This window comes from Oryctolagus cuniculus, chromosome 7 (assembly GCF_964237555.1).
Source record: "Oryctolagus cuniculus chromosome 7, mOryCun1.1, whole genome shotgun sequence".
In the NCBI taxonomy this organism is placed as follows: domain Eukaryota; kingdom Metazoa; phylum Chordata; class Mammalia; order Lagomorpha; family Leporidae; genus Oryctolagus; species Oryctolagus cuniculus.
The window spans coordinates 105568689-105588779 of record NC_091438.1 but is presented as its reverse complement, the minus strand read 5'-3'; the positions used below and the strand labels follow the sequence as shown (position 1 = coordinate 105588779).

At 35.8% G+C, this 20091-nt stretch overlaps 1 protein-coding gene across 28 annotated transcripts in view; it reads left to right on the top strand.

Annotated features, from left to right (window-relative positions):
• Nucleotides 1-15141, top strand: part of MIER1 (MIER1 transcriptional regulator) — a 68229-nt gene extending 53088 nt beyond the window's left edge. For 27 of the 28 annotated variants that reach the window (XM_002715938.5, XM_008265089.4, XM_070078314.1 and 24 more), the window contains 5 exons: nt 184-265; nt 1687-1781; nt 5009-5136; nt 9302-9441; nt 12151-15141. In XM_002715938.5, coding sequence (XP_002715984.2) covers nt 184-265; nt 1687-1781; nt 5009-5136; nt 9302-9441; nt 12151-12479 — 774 coding nt within the window. In that variant the 3' untranslated portion in view covers nt 12480-15141. Of the gene's footprint in view, nt 1-183; nt 266-1686; nt 1782-5008; nt 5137-6521; nt 6701-9301; nt 9442-12150 lie in introns of all 28 variants that reach the window. The other variant, XR_011390673.1, reaches the window with a different exon arrangement.
• Nucleotides 15142-20091: the final 4950 nt, after the last annotated feature.

Below are 20091 nucleotides of genomic sequence, written 5' to 3'. Positions count from 1 at the left end.
CAAGATTAAATTTTATGTTTATTTTTCCTTGGTGTTCCATATGTTGTATTTAGTAAAATTATTTACCCTCAAGAGAGGATGGAACCAGACACTGGATATTGGAAAAACCTTTACTCTCTTAAGAAACTACACTATTGAACTGTTCATAGTCTGAATTATATTTGAAACTTTTTAATTTTCTAGGCTTTATATGAATTGGTTAAATGCAATTTTGATACAGAAGAAGCATTGAGAAGATTAAGATTCAATGTAAAAGCAGCAAGAGGTAATCATATATATACTAAATTTTGCTTTCATGGTTTGACAGAAAATTAAAAAACTTTTCAGTTTACTTAGATACGTAAGAGTTTAATAATACTGATCTTTCTGAATTCAATAAATACTTACAGAATATAAGTATTATTTGTATAAAGTATTTTGAAGAATGCAATTAAAGCCACCCTTCTATAAGAAAGTAGGCCAGGAGCCAGCATTGTGGCATAATGCATACAGCCATCACATGTAATGTTGGCATTTCATATGGGTGCTAGTTCTTGTCCCAGCTGCTCCACTTGTGATCCAGCTCATTGCTAATGCACCTGAGAAAAGCAGCAGGAGATGGCCTAAGTGTTTGGGCCTCTGCCACCCACGTGGGTGACCTGGATGAAGCTCCTGGTACCTGGGTTCGGCCTGGCCTGGCACTGAGGCCATATAGAGAGGGAACCATGGATTGAAGATCTCTCTGTCTCTCTGTAACTCTGACTTTGAAATAAACAAATAAATCTTTTTTAAAAAGAAAGAGAAAATAAGACCATTTAAGAAAAATATAAAACCACATCTCAAAATTTTAAAGCATATTTATAAATATTTTCTTAGTTGATCTTAATAACAACCCTCTGAGCTAAGTAATCTAATAGAAATGAGTGAATCAGAGACTTTGAACTAAAGTGTCTTGGTCCATGCAGACATAATTCATAAATTATGAAGCCATAACTAAAATCCTGATTTTCCTTTTTTATTCTAATTCTGATTCCCACCCTGCTTCACAAAGAGTACTATTCTTAAATAATTAACAAGTGAAAGATATTTATTTATTCAACAAAGATTTAAGAGCCTGAGTTCTGAGGACATAACTATAATAAAATCCTTGCCTTTGTGGTGCCAAGAAGCATGGGGAGGGAAACTGAAAAATAGTTATGGTGAATTCTTCCAAGAATTAGAAAGTACTATTAAAATCTGTTGCAGTGGAACTTAACCTAGTTTGGGGAAGAGAATGCACATTGTAGGGAAAACTTCCAGCATGAAATATTTCGGCTGGATTAAGAAAGACTTACCTCAGTGTTGGCAGATGTGGTATAGGAGGCAGGGAATAATTAAAGGCAAAATGGGGGAGGGAGGACATCAGGTAAAGTTTGAAGTAAGAAAAAATTTACTGCATTTAAGGAATTAGATTTTTAATATAGTTGGATCATAAAGAATTAGAGAGAGACCCAAGGTAAAGTGGAGAGATAGGGATCAAATATCATTCAAAATTTTATGAAATCAAAAATTTTTTTACTTTATCTTCTCTTTAATCAGTAATAGAGCTAAGGAGTAAAATGCTTCCCTATTTTTATCAGAAAGTTACAATTTTATTTGCAGTTTTGTTTGTCACATGCAATATTTAGAGTAATATTGCTTAATAGTTTTTCTTCCATATTTTGTCAGAGGAATTGTCTGTATGGACAGAAGAAGAGTGCAGAAATTTTGAACAAGGGCTGAAGGCCTATGGAAAGGATTTTCATTTGATTCAGGCTAATAAAGTAAGTAATATATGTTTTCTTTCTTACAAAAAAGAAATTTAGCCTGGTGTCCCTTTGTATTGTATATCTTAATTTGCTATGTTTTCTGGTTTAAAGGTTTTACGTTGAGTAATATAATATTTTAGTTTATAGCAAATTAGTATAATAAGCATACTTGAATTTTCTGATATAAATTTGCCAGGTGTCTGTTTTTAGTGCACAGTATTGGAAGTGTTAAAGAACTAGATTAATTTACATCTTTCAATCAACTTCTGTGTAAGGTATGTGTATGTGCAATGAAGTTACTGTTTTTCATAGTAGCTGTTTTTCATAGTCTGCAACAAGATATTTTAAAGATAGCCTTTACATTAACTTTGAAACTTTAAAAGCACGTAAGTCTTGAGTGATCTATAATCAGATACTTTAGATTTACTCTGGTTTTAATCAAGATTGAATTTAATAATGGGGCGGATGCTGTGGAGCAGTAGGCTAGTCCTCTGCCTGTGGCACGGGCATCCCATGTGGGCGCCGGTTCTTGTGCCGGCTCTCTGCTGTGGCCCAGGAAGGCAGCAGAGGATGGCCCAAGTGCTTGGGCCTCCGCACCCACATGGAAGACCAGGAGAAAGCACCTGGCTCCTGGCTTCAGATCGGCACGGCTCTAGCTGTTGTGGCTGGCTGGGGAGAGAACCAACGGAAGGAAGACCTTTTTCTCTGTCTCTCCCTCTCACTGTCTGTTCCAGAAGCATGTATCTAAGTAGGTTAGCAGTATTGTATATTATTGTCATAGATTTACAATTTTATTTAACATGCTTATCATTCCATATTGGTAATGTGAGTTACACAGGATATACCCCCAGAGAACTTGATAATTATTTTAGATTTGATTTGGAGTTTAATTCTTAAACTAAAACCAGATAAGATTTTAAATCTAAACAAATATATAGAAAATATATAAATATTTATATATGTAAATTATATATATTATAAATACATATATAACATATAAATATACAAATATATAGAAAAATTCACTCTTCCCTTAGGATACTAGGACAGGTAAAGTCTCAAGGCTTAAATATAGTTCATTAATTCCTAGACTTATAAACATTGTGTTATTTTTTATTGAACACAAAGACAGGGAGGTTGGCTTTCTGTAGTTCCTAAAAAAATAGCCTTTATGTTTTGTGTGGAAGCTTGTCCAGGACTATGTTGAAAGGATGTAAGGTTGTTATTTGAGGCTCTAAATATTCTTTTACCACATTTTTTGTTAATACTTCTAGATGTGACTGTATAGTATCTCATTGCTTTGTTTGACTAGTATTTAGCATTAGTTTATATTCATTGAATAAAGTAGTTACTTAAAAATCCTGAGTTCAATTTTTCTTAGTTTTGTCAAACATTAATATATATTAGTTCAGCCTTTATTATCTTGTTGGATTTTTGTAGCTGAGATTAGATGTAACTAAGAGAAGTTTTGAGTCTTTAGTATGTAGGGTAACTTGGAGAATAGTTTCATTGGTGTCAATAATATATACTCCTAATGCAGTATCTATCTGATAACCTTAAATACAATCAGAATTCTAGGAAAACAAATTTATTATGTTGATGCCTAGCCATATTATTTCTTTTTTCCCCCACTATTGTTTCATGATTAAAAGGAACAAAGATTTTTCTAAGCATTCATGTTTGAATTCAAACACTATTGAACCAAACCATGCTGGATAACTGGGATGGAGGTGGGACTGGAAGGTAGCAACAGCAATCAATCAGTGTGATTTTTTTTTGTTGTTGTTTGTTTTTGAAAGAAAAAGAACTTACTAGTTGACTTGAAACTAAGCCAAGAAAAAAAAAATGTGAGCCGAAGAAAAGAAAAAAATTTAACAGTATTAAAAATAAGACATTGATTGCTTTATAAATTTAGGGGATGCTGATATTTTATTATAGAGTAGAAGTCATTTGGCATGTGTATGTGAAGGATCGGAGGAACAGTAATTGTTTAAGAAGGAGAAGAATAGCCCAGTGAAAACATCAGTGTATAAAGTTTGTATATTAACCGTAAATTCTATTATGATGGCTTATTTTCTGGAAGATTTTTCATAATGTTAATTCTGCATGTCCCAAAGTGTCTTTCCATTTTTGCTTTCAGTAAGATACAATTGACTTGGCTTGAATCTATCTAGAAATAAAATTCTAATAGGAGACAAAAAAGAGCTTGAGAAGATATATATATATATATGGCTTTTATATATATATATAAAATATGTTTTATATGTATATATTATATTATATAAATATAGATTATAAAATATTTTTATATATATGTATATATATATATAAAAGCCCCATTGCTGTCAATCTCACAGCAACATGGGCCAAGGTTGTAAAGTGCAAGCAGAGAGGAAGGAAGAAAAATAAATGTCAGGTAAGGAAGGATGTCATCGTCAATTGCTTCAATTGCTCTTAGATAAAACCAGTTCCACAGGCTACCTATTTCAAGATCAGAAATTTGGGGCTTAAAGCAATACCATCTTTCATTTAAAACAGGCAAATAGCTTTTTTTGCCTTCTAAACTGCTAGTACTTTGTATATCAACCTTACCAGCTCTTGAAGCTAGCAAAAATGAGATTTTTTTTGTCAACATCACATTAATCCCATAGATGCTGAACATGAAGGGAGCCATCCAAGTTGCACAAGTAGGAGGGCATGGTAAGTAAGCCACAGGAGTAACCTCGTAAACAGAGCATTACCATTATCTTAATAGCTGCTCACCAGTGTGGCATATTCTCAGACCTCCTAGAAAGTAAATTAACGGAATCTATATTGCTTTTGAATCTTGTGAAATGAACCTTAAAGGTAGATTCCCTAGGTGCTCTTTGAGTAAAAATGTATTTGCCAACTGTGCCTGATGCTCCTTCTTACCTGAATGACACTTCCAGGCATTTGAAGAAGAAGAGTATTTTTATAGTAAATTAGGATGATAGTAGTGTTTTGTTTTTTTTTGTTTGTTTGTTTGTTTGTTTTTGATAGTAGCTTTTTGAAAAGCAGAATACTAAATATCTGAAGACCTGCTGTCATTGTATTATTTCTCCTAATGAAAGTTTAGGAAGATAGCTTTCAACACAGCTGCTGCAGTATTGTATTTTATACACAGTATTATATGTCAGTTAAGGAGTAAATTTCCTTTCAAACTTCAGATGATTTTCATGAAATGACTCCATTAACGAAGTAATGCATTTTGTTTCTTACAGGTCCGAACAAGGTCAGTTGGTGAATGTGTAGCATTCTATTACATGTGGAAAAAATCTGAACGTTACGATTTCTTTGCGCAACAAACACGATTTGGAAAAAAGAAATATAATCTTCATCCTGGTGTAACGTGAGTTAATTTCTTTAGAGTTATATATGTATTTTTGCTAAGCATTCCTATAATTTTCTTGAGAATTAGGATTTTCAGAATATTATTTTTATGGTAGATTATACCATAGTTTAAGTTGGGTATTACATATATTCAGAGGGCAGTTAGACTTTTCAAGGTCTTAACAAAACATTGTGAACCATAGTTCATATTATTTGAGACAACAAACGTATAATTAAAGCAAGATTTGGAATACATGTTTTCATTGGGTACCCCTGTGAAGAAATGGATCCAAACACCTGTGAAATAACGTTTTGTTAAATTCTATTCCATTCAGTAAAATCAAAGGTATTTTGAAAGACGTGAGAATTAGAAAGAAGAGAGACTATCTTTTCTACAATTAGATATGCCTAATAGAGGCTCTTTAATGAGGAAGGAAAATTAATGCTTTTCTTTGTCAGTGTACGTTTTGGTCTCAGAAACCAAAGTAAGATTTGAGTGTTGAATGTAGATGACAATAAAAGGAGAAAAAGATAGGGATATAATACATCAAGTCAGATTATGTCTTCCTTTTTGTTACAAGCTTTGTATAGAGGAAAGAACATGAACTTTTGTGAGTTCCCTTTTCCTAGCTTTCCTGAATCTTTTTCTCTAGCATGAGTAATATTTAATAACTAGTAATATAATTCTAGCCTACTCCAGTGACAGATACAGGATTTTATGTCTACTCTGTGTGAAATGTTTTTTATATGCCTAGTTTAGTTCCTGTGCATCAAATTGTCTTTATCTCATTCAGTCTAATTTTGGAATGAAACTTTCTACCACCACCACTGTATAGTCTTATCCTCATTCTCTGATGTTTACAGAATACAAAAAGCTGTGATTCAGTTCGGTCAGTATGTACCAGTAAAGATATTCTTAATGCTAGCCAGATTATAAGGATGTGCTTATATAAGTATTTTTGATGTGCTTTTCAAACTCCTGGGCTGGACTGTTTCTTGGTCATGTTAATTTATAGGTAGGTGTCTGTTGGTTACTTCCTAGGAGGATCACATGCTCCAAAACCCAGAGCAAAATAATTTGAAAGAATAAATGAACATGATTGGCCCCTTAAAATCAGGGGACAATAGACTGTGTACCATATTCCCCATTATTCAAAGCTGATGATGGCTAAAGTGGAATTTGATATATAGTAATAGTTCACATTTTATTTAATTGCTTAATGTAACTAAATTTATAGTTAAATATTTTTTTCTGGATTATTCATTGATAGTATTCAGGCATAATGACGTAGAACTTGATACAGTGATCCAGTTGCAGAGTATATCTTACAATAGTCACGGTTTTCAAGCTATTCTATAGGGAAAAGCAATAGTAATATCTTTCATTTTTTTCACCCATTTCAGAAATAATGTTTACACACGAACTACAGTCAATCTGTCGTCATCAGCAGTAAGAAAATAAGAATTGCCATGCTGGGTCAGACCCATGCTTCATCCAGTTTTCTCTTTCAGAAAGCATCACCAAGGGAAGTGTTGTGGGCTGGCTTAGTTGGTCCTCTGTGATGTCAAGCTCAACAGGTTAGGTAGGGATGTACCACCAAACCTTCTAGTTTCTCTAATAAATCTCTCCATAGTTTCTGGAACCTTTTTGAAGATACTTCACTCTGTAACTCTGATTCCTCTCAAGTATTCTGTAGATGGAGTAGCCACAATTAAACATAATCCATATCTTCTTTGTTCTCAGGCTTAAAGAATTAACAGCGGTCCCCTGGTTTAATGGTATGGCATGAACAAATGTTTTTCCCTTTAGGCAAGAATATCATGGTTTTGTAGCCTTCAGTTACATCCCCTTTTAGTCTTTCATAAAGTATTTTTTAGATTTTTTTAATTGAAAATTTTTTTTATTGAAGCTCATTTGTTTTAGCTGTGTTATATCCTCTGTAAGAAATGGTGGCATTGTTTTCCAACATGGCAAGAAATCATGATTTTCTGTAAACATGGAGAAATTTTTCTGGTTTATTTCTTATTTTCTGTTAATATTTGCATTTTAGTGATTACATAAAAAATTAACTTAAAGCTTTTAGAGGAAAATTTGAGTGAATTTTTACATCTTTCTAAGGTCAGAATCCTTGGCTCAAAGCACTTTCAGGAAAGTTGTTCATTTTCCATTTAATTATTACATTCCATTTATTATCATAATGGAGCATATTTGTCACTTTCTTGGCTGCAAACTGCCTTTGAAAGGTCCTCCTACAGATTGTCCCTGTTCACTGCCTGGAGAGTCGGGAGCCACATGCAAAATGGAGATTGTACTGTAAAATATTCAGTCTTACAAATGTAAAAAAAAACAAAATGGAGGCAGGGATAAAATTACCTTGGCATAACTCCAGCTCCTGAATACTGCCCCAGCTTTCTGGATGGTCTTCCTTACTCTTGTTTGTCCTTCTGGATGCGTTCATCTTTAGGAAATAATGACAATAATTACTGTGATTCTGTCACAGTGTCATTGCTATACTCCAGAATTTTAAGTAATTTACTGTCTAATCAACTCCAGCTTTCTTTGCTCAGTCTTTTAACATTCTCCATTATCCATTCCCACCGTACCATGTTTTTGTCCAACAATTCCTCATCATATGTATCCTGTTTAATTAACCTTAGTATCTGAGGTCTTCAGCATAATCATTTGTTTCTGTATCTTTCAAAGTTGTTATGTAATTATCCTACAATTCTAATGGATAGAGCTGAAGAGCTCTTAATGATCATGAAATTTAATTCCCTCCATTTACTGATGAGGAAAATGAACAGAGTGTCAAATTGATAGGTCACTATCATGCATTTCTGGCATACGTGTTTGAAACTTCAGACCATTAGGAGTTTCTTGGTCAGGAATCATGTCCCTATATTTATTTTACTTCTCATAATGCATGGGACACTGGTCATAAAATTTGAGATTTTAACTACAAATTAAGGTTATGTTTTCAGCTTACCACACTTGCAGAAAAGTTCTAAGAGCCTTCACTGTTTACTTCTTACTCCATTCTTATTCTGCTTGCAGAATTCTAAGATTCCTATTGTACATATTCTGAAGGAACTTTAAAATACAGTTTTTATTGAACTTCTCTTCTGTGTCATGGACAATTTAAGTACCAGTGGCACAGAGCACACAAAACAGACTAAAATTACTGCAGATGGCATATTTATACTTTTAATGCTGTTATCAACAAACTTTTCCGTAAAGAGGTAGAAAGTAAATATTGTAAGCTCTGAAGGCCTTGTGATCTGTCACAACTACTCAGCTGAATGGTTGTTTCATGAAAGCAGTTGAACTCAGCATTGGCTGAGTCCAATATTTATAAAACAGATGGCCAGCCCACAGGTCATAGTCTGCTGATCTTTGTTTCAGTGATTTAGGAGCACTTCATGCACATATCTAATACCATAAGACAGGTGGGATTTCTCTGCATTTTATAGGTAAAGACAGTAAACATCAGTGAGACGCATTTGGCACAGATCTTCTGACATCAAGACAGTTGTCACTTACTTATAACTATGTAGTTCAGGAATGACTTAGGGAAGAAATAAGCTAATCTCTAATGAGATAATGATAGGATAAAGCCAGCAAATATGCCTAGGAATTTAGTTAGCTTATTAAAGCTCAAATGTAATACAGAATATATTTAGGAAGGTTTTGGGAGGTGATTAGTCCTTTTTTTATAGGCCCTACTTTGTCTTTCAGGTAATGCCTTTAAGATCCTTAAAATCCTGTCGGCATATTCTTTTGTATTCCTGATGACATCATCCCTATTTCTTCCCTTACAGACCCTCCAGTTTTAGTTGGGCCACTTGAGCATTTGCATACAATTTAAAATGTTTTAAACTTCATTTAATTCTTTAAAATTTGCTAGTTTAAAGCCTTTGTGCATTTTCCCCTATAAAGTGTAATCAAAAGGTGCTTTCCATTTAACTGTTCAGATGCTGGTGCAGTAGATGAGGCATTGGAATATGAAGGTATTTCAAAAAGTTCATGGAAAATAGTATTAAAATATAAGTTTTGGGTGTAAAAATATTTAAAGTCATATATACTCATATTTATTAATAAAGAGTTCTAAATTTAACCTCAAGAAATTTAAATTTTAGGCTTTTTTAATAGAAGATAATTGGCTTTTATTTTATTTTATTTTAAGGGATTACATGGATCGTCTTCTGGATGAAAGTGAAAGTGCTGCTTCTAGCAGAGCACCATCCCCTCCCCCAACTGCTTCAAACAGTAGTAACAGCCAATCTGAGAAAGAAGATGGCACTACAAGCAGTAGTAATCAAAATGGTAAGCAACCAAAGAAATGTTTCTATTGCTTCATAATAAGAGGCACTGTGCTTTTAGTAGCTTAAGAATATTCAGTTTGGGTTCCTTTTAAGCTTCCAAAGCAGAAAATAAAAATTGCAAGTAACAGATGAAGCATATATAATATCACTGTACATTAATACTACCGCAGAATACAAAGTGATTGGATAGACTGCTCATTGACCATCATCACTAAGAAGTAACTTTAATGAAGCTTACTGTTAATAGCTATCATTTCTTTTCAGAAAGATTTTCTTTCAGGAGCATTTTTTTTGTCTTTATGTTTTTTGTTTTTTGTCTTGGTCTTGCTGACATGATACCTGGATATAAGTATTTCCATTAGTTCTTATATGAAAACTGCAGCCATTTCATATCAGAAGTATTTATGAAATACCTTGAAAGTTTTTAACAATCAGGAAAATAGTTTATAGATGAAAAGAAGTAGATAACAAGGGTACTGTCTTGAGTACTTTTCTTTGATAACATTATAACATCGAAGAATGAGAAAATATGAAGTGTTAGACATTAATATTTCACAGAAACACTGATTTTTTTCTCCTTAAAAAAGAGAAGAAAACATACCAATGTGTTTTGAGGTTCAGATAGTGTTTTTTTAAAATATACAACAAACCAGAAATCATTGTGCTGACAGTTACAAGCAAGAATCAGTCAAAAAATAACTGATTTTTTGCTTTAGAATGGTCTTCCTAAGTAAGAGTAGCCAAGCAGAAAAATAAGCCCCACCCCCAGGCACTACTCTGTAGGAGGAAACTGGTGAATAAGAGATGGGGGAGGGCCAGTGGAGAGCTAACCTTCCCTTAATAGAAACTGGAAGAGAAATGTAATGAGAGCTTTTTTTTTATTTATTTGAAAGAGAGGTATCTTCTGTCTACTGGTTCATTCCCCCAAATAGCTGTAACTACAAGAGCTGAGCCAGGCCAAAGCCAGGAGCTCCCAGGAGCATTAGCAGAGAGCTGGATTGGAAGTGGAGCAGTCAGGACTCAAACCTGCGCTCATATGGGATGCTGGTGTGGCAGGCAGCAGCTTAACCCATAATGCTGGCCCCACAGTGAAAACTTTGATCCTTTTTCTGAACTTTAGTCCCATCCTTAACGTTGCTACTGGAGTGTCTATACTTAGTTCATGTCAAGACTGCTCTCTGTCCCCTCACTACTTCCCCTTCTAAGAATAAGCCAGGGGGAAAAAAAAAACTTAGGGTCCAGTAACAGTATGCTGATCCAAGAAGATTCATTGACATGATGTCTAATGCCAGCTGCATCCATTTTAAAGTACAGTAAGAAGCTGAGACTCTGACTGTGAGTCTCTTTTTTCCTGTTTAACATCTTAGGACCAAATCATTTTTTTCTTTTAGTATTTGATGAGAACTTACTTTTCACTTACATCAGGTATTAGTCAGTTCTCTAGATTTTCCAAAGAAAGGATAGAACTTCTTAACTCAATTTTATTTCATTTATAATGGGGTGGGGTTTTATTTTTTAAAGATTTATTTTATTTATTTGAAAGGCACAATTACAGAGACAGGATGAGAGAAAGAGATCTTCCACCTCTTGGTTCACTTCTCAAATGGCTGCCTAGCCAGGAAACAAGAGCTTGATCCGGGTCTCCCACATGGGTGTAGGGACTCAAGGACTTGGGCCATCTTTGCTGCTCTCCCGCAGGGAGCTGGATTGGAGGTAGAGCAGCCAGGACTCTAACCGGAGCCCAAATAGAATGCTGGTGTTGTAGGCAGCAGCTTTACCCACTACGCCACAATGGCTTTACTTACTACACCACAATGCTGGCCCTTACAATGAAGTTTTTTAGAAGTTAGTTCCTTGAAATCGTTTTTAGCCTAATCACTGTCTCACCTAAGCTTTTCGGGGGCTTGCTGCTATAGAATTGTTCCAGTCTCATATGCTGCATAATCTCTGCATTTATGATTTGAGTGTATTTTTGACTTGGGGAAAATAGAATATTTTCTTTGACCAAAATGTAATATTTGAGATTCAGCTGTATACCAAATATTTCCCAGGTAATTACATTTTAGTTCTTTCTAGTGGTATATCCTGTATTTTACTTGCTATCACTAAACTTTTGTTCTGTTGTGTATTTTTGGATGCTGCAGCATCAACTTTTTTAATAGTAAGACATAGGACTTCAGCCTACTCAGATAAATATAGAGTTATCTTTTAAATGCACAAGACCCATAGATTTACATTAAGAATAAGAAACTCATGGCATCCTGGTTTTATACAGCAGTAGGAAACTTAACATTGATTTTGGTTCTACATGGTTTTACAGAGTTACAGCTCTTTTACTAAATCTGAATAATTTATACGTATCTGTCTATGCCAATTTTTTGTCACATAATACCTAAAATGCTTTTAAATTATGCCAAATTCTTTCATTTCTCTTTATTAACTTATTTAATCTTCACAGCAGCCCTGTGAGGTGTATCTCTCTGATCCTCATTGTATATGTAAAGAAATTGAGGGACAGAAAGCACAAATAACCTGCCTAGAGTCACACAGTAGGAACAGGGCCAGAAATCAGATTTTATGTGTGTATGTATGTCTGAACAAATTTGAGACAACTTTCTTAATGAAAGCTGTTTCACAGTAGCTGTTTTGTGATAGTTTATAATTTAACAATTTCATATTAGCAATTTTATTTACTTTCTTTCCAACTCAGGGGTATCATCTAATGGACCAGGTGAAATATTAAACAAAGAAGAAGTAAAAGTAGAAGGGCTACACATAAATGGACCAACAGGTGGGAATAAGAAGCCACTTCACGCAGATATGGATACTAATGGTTATGAAACAGATAACCTTACCACTGACCCCAAACTTGCCCATATGACTGCAAGAAACGAAAATGATTTTGATGAAAAAAATGAGAGACCTGCCAAAAGGCGAAGGATAAACAGCAATGGAAAAGAAAGTCCGGGTTCTTCTGAATTTTTCCAAGAAACAATGTCACATGGAAAATTTGAAGAACTTGAAAACACAGATGACTAAATTTTAAACCTATTTTACTTTGTTTGGAGTAAACTCTGGTGTGACTAAAATTTTCAGGGTTGATGGGTTACCTTAAAAAGTTGATTTCCTTGATGCAGTTAGTGAAAACTTGAAAATTTGAATTGAGTCCTAACTTTAGAAAATAAGGTTTCATAATCCTGCCTTTTGTGAATTTTTTTACTTTAAAATAGTCAAAAACCCTTTTAAGGATATAAAAAATAGTTTAACAAATTTGAACTAAAATATATATATATTCTGATTTGATATATTAATCATAAAATTTCACTACAAGGTAATTTTTGCTTAGTTTGATACAGAGGAGTGCAGAACACCAAATTCAAATTTCTGCTTAACACCAATTTTTCTGAGTTGCTTCAAATATCTTTATAGATATTCTTCTCTCCATACAAATTGAACATCATTATTTAAGGAAACCCTTATGAATCCTGAAAGTTATGCTAGCATGATTTTTTATATATAGAAGTTTAAAAATAAACCAAGTCAGGTTTGTATATGTAAAATTGTTGACATCAATGATGTCTTTCCATATTCTTATCTGGGCTTAAGAAATACATTCTGTATTTTTCCAGATTCTTTGTAGCCTTTGAAAGATTTTTACAGTACATATGTCTTGACTGAGCTGTCCTTTCTTAATACAAAAGCTTGTATAATTTTCTTAACTTGTACAGTTGGTAAACTTTTATGAGAGGAATTGATATTCTGAGTCTGTCAGCTTTCATTTTATTTTGCTAAGGTTTTTCTAATGAATTTTTAAGTGTTTGTGTAGTAACCAAGTCATGTTTCTTATCCAGGTAGTAAAAGCGTTCATAAAGGATTGTGAAATTTTTTTTCCAAATTTCTACATAAAGATGGATAATTTGAGAATTCTGAAATTGAAGCATGATGCTTAGATTGCAGTTTGTTTTGCATTTGCTATAATTTTCAGAGTTATTTTTGAAGCAGAAGTTTAATGTCTGTTTAAAATACTTAAATGTGTCATGCTGACCAGAATCCGGTTGAGTTATTTTTGTATGCATTATAAAATTTCCCAGTTTCGCATTAGACAGAGGGGAACAGGTCAAGTGATACTTAGATTTTGGCACACACAAGAAGTAATTGTTGGCAGATGATACTGATTTTTATGAGGAACATGAGATGAAGTTTGAAAAGTTTGCAGACGTTCCTGTTACAATCCAGTTTTTCAGATTTGATAGTGTTTTTCCAAAATGAAAAGAAGATACATAGTAACCACTGCTCTGTGTGATTATGAATAGGATTATCCATCTTCATAGCCTTGTAAGAGTACCACTTTATTTTTAGCGCAAAATTCTTATTAAAAAATGTAGTTTTATACAGCTAGCTGATAGACCAATCTATATCCAACTTTTATAAAATATTATTAACTCTTGTTTTTCTCACACAGGCATACCCTAATGCTTCTTTGATTTATTTTCAGCCATCAGTTCAAGAGCCACTGCCTTTTGAAAATAAATCTCTGGTCTTACTTTTAATGGCTCAACTATCTAATTCAACTTAGGAGAGATTTGCACTGAGAAATTATTGTTTAGACCTTACCCCCATGAAGTATTATTGTTAACATATGTTCAGACTGCTTCCTTCACGAATGTGAACAACTTTTTTTCCCAAACAGTGTTAAAAGCCACTTTACAACACTTGACTTCATAAAGTATACATTCACTGTCATTATATGCATATCCAAGTAAATCAAAGTTTTGGGTGGAAGTGTTGAGAAACGTGAATTTTTGTTGTTGTTTTGTTTTACTTAAAACATTAATTTATCCAGAATAGCAGTTTTACCAGATGATCACAATCCATTTTTTAAATCAAATTTTATTAAATGAATCCAAAGCATCCTAGCTGTTTGTCAAAGATAACTACAGAAATGTTTCAAAAGAATGGTGATGCTGTACTTTTCAAACTTTGCAATATTAGAATTTCCATTTTTACCTTTTATTAAAAGATGAATTTTTGTTTGCAGGTTTTTTTAAAATTCTTGCAAACTATTATAGGAATGTTTTAAGTAAATTCTCAGGCATGTTTGCAAATACGGCACATGTATAAATGTTAGGAAATTTTACTTTATTGTCTTTTTAAAGTATGCCTAAAGACATTCCACTATGATACATAATTCTCAGCTTTTCATAAAGAAATATTTAATTGTATTTTGTGTTTATACAGGTATTTTACATAGTACTTTGTTCATAATGCAGCCACTAGAACTTGATAAGTCATTGCACTATTTAAAAATGTTTAGTAATATCATGAATTTAATTTGCTTAACATTTAGTACATTTCATAACCTTTGAACTCTTGACAAATTGCATTGGGAAAAGAAGCTTTTGTTAATAGTTACTTAGACTGCCACCCCATCCCCAAACCTGGCAAAGCACTATCATTCTCATTTGGAATGGTTTTCTGTTTCCTGATGTGTTTTTAAACAGAGTTCAGAATCTGCAACTCAGTTCAGTACAAATCTCTTGACCTTTAAAATGTATTTGAAGTAATATTTAAATAGGAATTTAAAATTATGAATTAGATGTTTTTAAATTTATGCATAGTAATTTTGCACTGTAAAATAATTCCCTTCTCCCATTCCCTGTCTGCCATTCTGAATATGCTTATTAAAATATTTTTTTAAACATGTTTGCCTACATTATGCTTTGTGAATGCTTCTCATTAGATTAGTTATTAGGTTTTAATTATACATTTTTAAGTTAGTATGATGCACAATTATTTACAATGCAAATGTATACAGTCTCTGTTCCATTTATTCCTAGGCATATTGCACTGAGTAGTTTTCAGTGGCTCCTGGTGCCGTTTACCTCATCTTGGATGATGTATTTTTTCTTGTTTCTCTACTCAAACATCTTTTATTTCCTGGAGCTCCAGTCACACTATTTCTCTTCCTCTTGAACTATATAAGTAGAAATAATTTGTTCTCTTCTTTTGCAGTAGAGTTCATATCACATAGTATTTCATAAAATAAAGCTTGTTTTGTCATACTGGCTTTGCCATCAGTGGAAAAATAAAAGTGGGCACTTCGAATAACTAAGGGTTTATGAATTTGCATAGGCAATAGTTAGAGATGTGCTGAGAACCCCAAGGGAGTTTAACTGGCTGTGTGTTACCACTAAGTACCAATCAGAGATAATAAGGTTTTCCCAGCCATAGTCCATATACATGACAAATGCCGGTGTGAAAAACTATATAACATAGGAGCAGGTATTTCCAAATTTTAACATTTTATTTTCTCATCATTTTGTATTATGTACTTCCGATAATTCAGATTTTTTTACTACAGAAATCCAGCTCCATTCTTTTATAATCAAGTTCCTCCAAGAATGGGCTGGTTCCATTTATTTGAGTGTCTGGATTAATCTCCTTATTTTCTATGAGCCCATTTATGCAATGCTCATTTATTCAGTATTACGTTGATTTTTTTTCCTATATATTTTATGTGAAAGGAAGACAGATGGAGAGGCCTTCTGATCTTTGGTTCACTTGCCAAATGACCACAATAAGCCAGCGCTGGGCCAGGCCAAAGCCAGGAGCCTAGAACTGAATCCAGGTCTTCCATGTGGGTTGTGGGGATGCAGGGACTTATGTCTTCACTTGCTTCCTCCAAAAGTGCACATTAGCAGGAAGCTGGATCAGAAAGGAAGCCAAGCCTGAAACCCAAGCCCTCTGATAGAGGTTGTGGGCATCTGAAGTGTTGATTTAGCCCTATGCCACACGCCTGGCCTTCTGACACATTTTTAAAGCCTGCTTATTCTGTGAAGACTTAACATACAAATTTGAACCAAATTCTAGTACTTATTAAAATGATAGTGAAATTATCCTGAAATTTAAATATTTTCCTTATGTTTTCTTGTTTCTATTAGCCGTCAAATATTTGCAAGCCTCTATTTTTGCAAGTACTGTGCTTGCACAAGTGCTTTAGAAATGTATGTTTTTGGGCCTGGCGCCGTGGCTCACTGAGTTAATCCTCTGCCGGCGGTGCCGGTGCCGGCATCCCATATGGGCGCCGGGTTCTAGTCCCGGTTGCTCCTCTTCCAGTCCAGCTCTCTGCTGTGGCCTGGGAAGGCAGTGGAGGATGGCCCAAGTGTTTGGGCCCTGCACGCGCATGGGAGACCATGAGGAAGCACCTGGCTCCTGGCTTCGGATCGGTGCAGCTCCCACTGTGGCGGCCATTTGGGGAGTGAACTAGCGGAAGGAAGACCTTTCTCTCTGTTTCTCCCTCTCACTGTCTGTAACTCTACCTCTCAAATAAATAAATAAAAATCTTTAAAAAAAAAAAGTGTTTTCTTCAAGAAGGTAGCAGAGAAGACCAAAAAAATAAATAAATAAAGGATATGACTTCAGGCATATAATTTTAGCTAAATAAGATTTTTCTCATTTGTTAGAAATTACAAAACATGAAATGTATGTGCTGAACATCCCATTTCTAATATTAACAGCAGAGCTGATGTGATCACCAGTTGTATATGTTTCAGGATTCACCCTGTATCTTCTCATTGGCTGTACAGTGATCACTACTGTAAAGTGGGGGAGTTAGCAGACTTTTCTTTTTTTAAAGATTTATCTGAAAGAGTTATATGGAGAGTTAGAGACAGAGAGAGGTCTTCCATCTGCTGGTTCACTCCCCCAAATGGCCGCAATGGCTGGAGCTGAGCGGATCCAAAGTCAGGAACCAGGAGCTTTTTCCTGGTCTCCCATGTGGGCGCACGCGTTTTAGCAGAGAGCTGAAATCGGAAGTGGACCAGCCAGGACATACGGGATGCCGGTACTTCAGGCAGGGGCTTTTCACTTGCTGTGCCACAGCACAGGCCCCCAGACTTTCTAAAGTTTGGAAGAGATGAGGCTTTTTTTTGTTTTGTTTTGTTTTGTTTTTTAATTTATTTGACAGAGAGAAAGGTCTTCCCTCCATTGGTTCACCCCCAAAATGGCTGCTATGGCCGGCACTGTGCCGATGCAAAGCTAGGAGCCAGGTGCTTCCTCCTGGTCTCCCATGCAGGTGCAGGGCCCAACCACTTGGGCCATCGTCCACTGCCCTCCTAGGCCACAGCAGAGAGCTGGACTAGAAGAGGAGCAACCGGGACTAGAACCTGGCACCCATATGGGATGCTGGCGCCACAGGTGGAGGACTAACCAAGTGAGCCACGGTATGGGCCCCCGAGGTGAGGCCTTTTTATGAGGAAAAAAAGAGATCTAGTTCTTGAGTTGGACATTATTTCTTCTAGAAACTGATAAGAGATCAAGAAGAGAATGGCATCAGAGTAGACTAATCTTCAGCTGTTTAAAATTCCTTACAGGAAAATCTAGGTTAAAGGAACAAACATTTCAAAAAGAGACGTTTCAGTTCTTAGCCTACCCTTTTCACCAACTGTGGCTTAATTGCGTGAACATAAGTAAGTTCTTGGTAGGAGCTAATAGTTGCATTCAGAATTCTGAGTATGTTCTTTTAGGTTTGTATTCTTTTAGGTTTTGTATTTTAGAAATGCTCTTATTTTCTTCTGAATGTATTTGTAAGTGATAGAAATTTGAGTGACTAGTACTGAGCTTTAAAACAGTTTGAATTAGCTTCATAAGCTGATCTGCTATGTGACCTCCTTGTTGCCTGCACTTTCTTCCACTGTTCAGTGAAGTTTCCATGTAAAAGACATTACAAATCACACTTGCGCTATGTCTACTAAAGTCGTAAGGTGTATAGTGGAGTTTGTGAACAGAGATGAGATACGATGGCCAGGAAGCGGTCTTCGTTTATGCCAGCATAAGACTTAGTTGGATTCATAGCCAAAAAGACTGGGCCCGGAACAAAGACAGGTATTTTCTTACATACAGTTTTAGCTTCTTTGCCTTACATGGCTATGTGCATACATTTGATTGGAATTCTAATGTTACATGACGGCCACAGGAGTTGAAACCATACTGCACATGCATATATAGTTACTGCTGGTGGTTTTTTTCCTACACAATAACTGAGCTCTACCTCTAACGGGTTAACACGATTGCTCTGTAGTAGCAAGCAGAACCTGAAATGGTTACTTAGAAGCAGTTGAAGCATTTAATAGATAAGCAGATAATGACCACATTTCATTATTTCTATGGAAAATGTCTTTTCTCTGACTTGGGGGAGGCCTGCACCACAATGACTAATGCTAGTACTGAGCCAAAGAGAATAAACCAGCCCACTTAAAATTGTGGCAGATGGAAGTTGTAATACTGTTAAGCACAAGATGATACCTATTTTGTGGAAGAGGTGTATTTTCATGTATCTGTGATTAGCAAAAATAATGGTCGTGTACCAAAAGTACTAATTATTTCTGAGTGGTGGAATTAACTGTGGTCAGGCCCCCTTGTTAACAAAATCTCTAAATAACACATCGTCACAGGCGCCACTTTGGGTTTTGCGTGGCTGGTCCACTCTGACAGCCTCCAGCTGTCCATGTTTGTTTCTGTCCCTGTCACGCTCCCGGATTCAAGCACAGTGCCTCTTACAGAGAAAACATCTGCTCATTGAACATACTAGCCCTATTTTTAGTTTCCTAAAATGACTGTCTCGTCTGCTCTCAGGAGGGCAGGCCTTCTCTCTCCAGTGATTGCCCGCTCTACTCGGCCTTTGGAGATCAATCCTGAGCTTCCCCCATTCTTTAATTGTATCCAGTAAGATAAAGGTGCACTTTGATCCAGGCGCTGCAGCAGTAACCCTAGCATTGGCTTCAATTAAAAAATAAAGACTTCTACCTTTGTTTTTTTCTTTTTGAGCTCTGCCTCTAGGAGTTTTGAAAACTTTCCTAGAGCGCTGCCTCTAGAGTTTTGAAAACCATTCCCAAATGGTTCCCTGATTAAACTGCGGGAAACGGCACCTCCATGGAGTGTGTAATCTTGTACCTAGACATTCTCCACTCCCTACATCCTGTTACGCGGTGGGAGGGCTGAGGAGAGAAGAAATATTTCATCAGAGCATGAATGTTGCCAGCCTTGGTCACCCACACTTCCACAGGGTGTCTGAATCTATACACTCTCATTGAGGAACAAGCCTCAAGCCTCCAGGGCCCAACCTTGCGTCTACTACTCTCCCAGGAACTCACACCATACTTCCATTTCAGCCACGGGACAGCCTAAAACAGAACCCCCCTGTTCAAAATACTGAAGAGCTTTTCCCGGTCCCATTCATCCAAAGTCTTGCCATGTTTCAAAATTTCTCGTGATCTGGCCTCTATTAGTAAGCTTGTTGTAAACAAAATTACTAAAAACTGCCAATCTAGAAAATTAGGAAGACACCACTGTGCCAGCATCACAGATTTTTTTTTTTTTTTTTTTTTTTTTGACAGGCAGAGTGGACAGTGAGAGAGAGACAGAGAGAAAGGTCTTCCTTTGCCGTTGGTTCACCCTCCAATGGCCACCGCGGCCAGTGCGCTGCGGCCGGCGCACCGCGCTGATCCGATGGCAGGAGCCAGGAGCCAGGTGCTTTTCCTGGTCTCCCATGGGGTGCAGGGCCCAAGCACCTGGGCCATCCTCCACTGCACTCCCTGGCCACAGCAGAGGGCTGGCCTGGAAGAGGGGCAACCGGGACAGAATCCGGCGCCCT